The 1,501-nt window shown below is 53.4% G+C and overlaps 1 protein-coding gene across 1 annotated transcript; it reads right to left on the reverse strand.

Annotated features, from left to right (window-relative positions):
* APCS (amyloid P component, serum) lies at positions 1-1,028 on the reverse strand. The gene is made up of 2 exons (XM_036069848.2): positions 863-1,028; positions 1-761 (listed from the first exon to the last, which is right to left on the reverse strand). The coding sequence occupies exons 1-2, from the start codon at positions 924-926 to the stop codon at positions 151-153; spliced, it is 675 nt and encodes a 224-aa protein (XP_035925741.2). The 5' UTR covers positions 927-1,028; the 3' UTR covers positions 1-150.
* Between the last annotated feature and the right edge of the window lie 473 nt (positions 1,029-1,501).

Consider the following 1,501-nt stretch of genomic DNA (forward strand, 5'->3'; position numbering starts at 1 on the left):
CATGATACAACATACTTTTTTACTCGGCAACATGTAGACAGGAAATTCAAAGAAAGCGCTCCGGATATGGGATCTCACATGGCATTGTCTTGAGCAGATTCCTTACTCCTTGTTCATTTCATTTGTGAGGGATCCTGTTGATTCAAGACCTCAGTCCCAGACCAGGGGCTTGACGACCACATAGCCTTGTATCTTATAGTCCAGAGCACTCCAGTCCAGGACGTTGGGATCAAGGAGGTAGGAGCCTTGCTGCACAAACACGATCTGTTGTGCAGACAGCACGGAGTCCCACATGTACAACTCCCCGATCTCCCCCACAAAGGACTGGCTCTTATCAAACCCCCCTCCATGGGAATCCTGCTCCTGCCCCAGGATGATCTTGGGCTGGGTTGCCACCGAGTAGCCCTTCTTCAGGCCCTTCTTCACCAGTGGCTTCCCATTGATCCAAAACTCGGCAATGCCGGTAGAAGACTCCCAGGTGACACAGATGCGCGTGGGGCTGGGGAACTCCTCGGCAACTTTGGAGGTGACTTTGGTTCCTCCAACGTACAGCGAGTACTCCCCAACTCTTTCCTTATAGACCAGGATCTCATTGTCCTTGCCCTGGGCATTGTAGGAGAAGAGGCTGTGGGCACGCGTCAGGTCGCTGTAGGCTCGGAAACACAAGGTAAAGCTCTGCAGAGGCTTCTCCAGCTTTGGAGTCAAGGTCACGTGGTCAGTAGAAGATTCTTGAGGGAACACAAGCACCTTCCCACGGAGGTCTGTGGGGTAGAGAAATAAGACCTCTCATTCATGCAGGGAGAAAAATAACCCAACCCCTTTTCTCATCTCGTGCTCCCTGACCATCCCGTGACCACCCTACCTGTCTGAGTAAAGGCTCCTGGGAGAGTGGCAAGGGCGAAGACCCAAAGCAGCAGCTTGTCCATGCTCTTAGCCTGGGGCTGTGCTAGCAGCGGAGTGACCAGGGTGAGGGTACAGAGAGTACTGTGCTTGTCCCCCAGCTTCCGAGACTCACACTTTTAGACCTCAGGCTCCCCAGGGTTTATATGCAGCTGTGGGGGAGGATGGGGGATGGAGAGCACCAGGGATGTGCCAAGGGTCAGAGCTGCTGATGGAAGGAGGGCGGTGCCTGGCCGGGAAACTACTGGGGGTTATTTATTAGCTACAAGGGACTGCTAGGGTGTCATCCCTGTGACCTGGTTCTGGGCTGGGAGAGTGGAGGTGGAGCTGGTGGGGAGGGGTCTGGTTGGCCCGTGGAGGTGGGGGCCTCACCCTCTTGATGTAGGGGCTTCTGTGGGTTGTGCGTGCAAGGCCTCCCCTTCTCCATGGAGTAGACTTCTGTGTATAGGACATCCTGGGATTCTGCTTTTTGCAGACCCTGGACAATCTCTTTACCTTTGATTAATACAGTATTGAGCAGTAGGTCTATGCCATTGGTAAGGGACAAGAGAATTAAGAGGGTGCACTTTCTGTCTCCCTGAAGCTTATATTTGCAGCTATT

Source organism: Halichoerus grypus, chromosome 7, assembly GCF_964656455.1.
Source record: "Halichoerus grypus chromosome 7, mHalGry1.hap1.1, whole genome shotgun sequence".
Lineage (NCBI taxonomy): Eukaryota > Metazoa > Chordata > Mammalia > Carnivora > Phocidae > Halichoerus > Halichoerus grypus.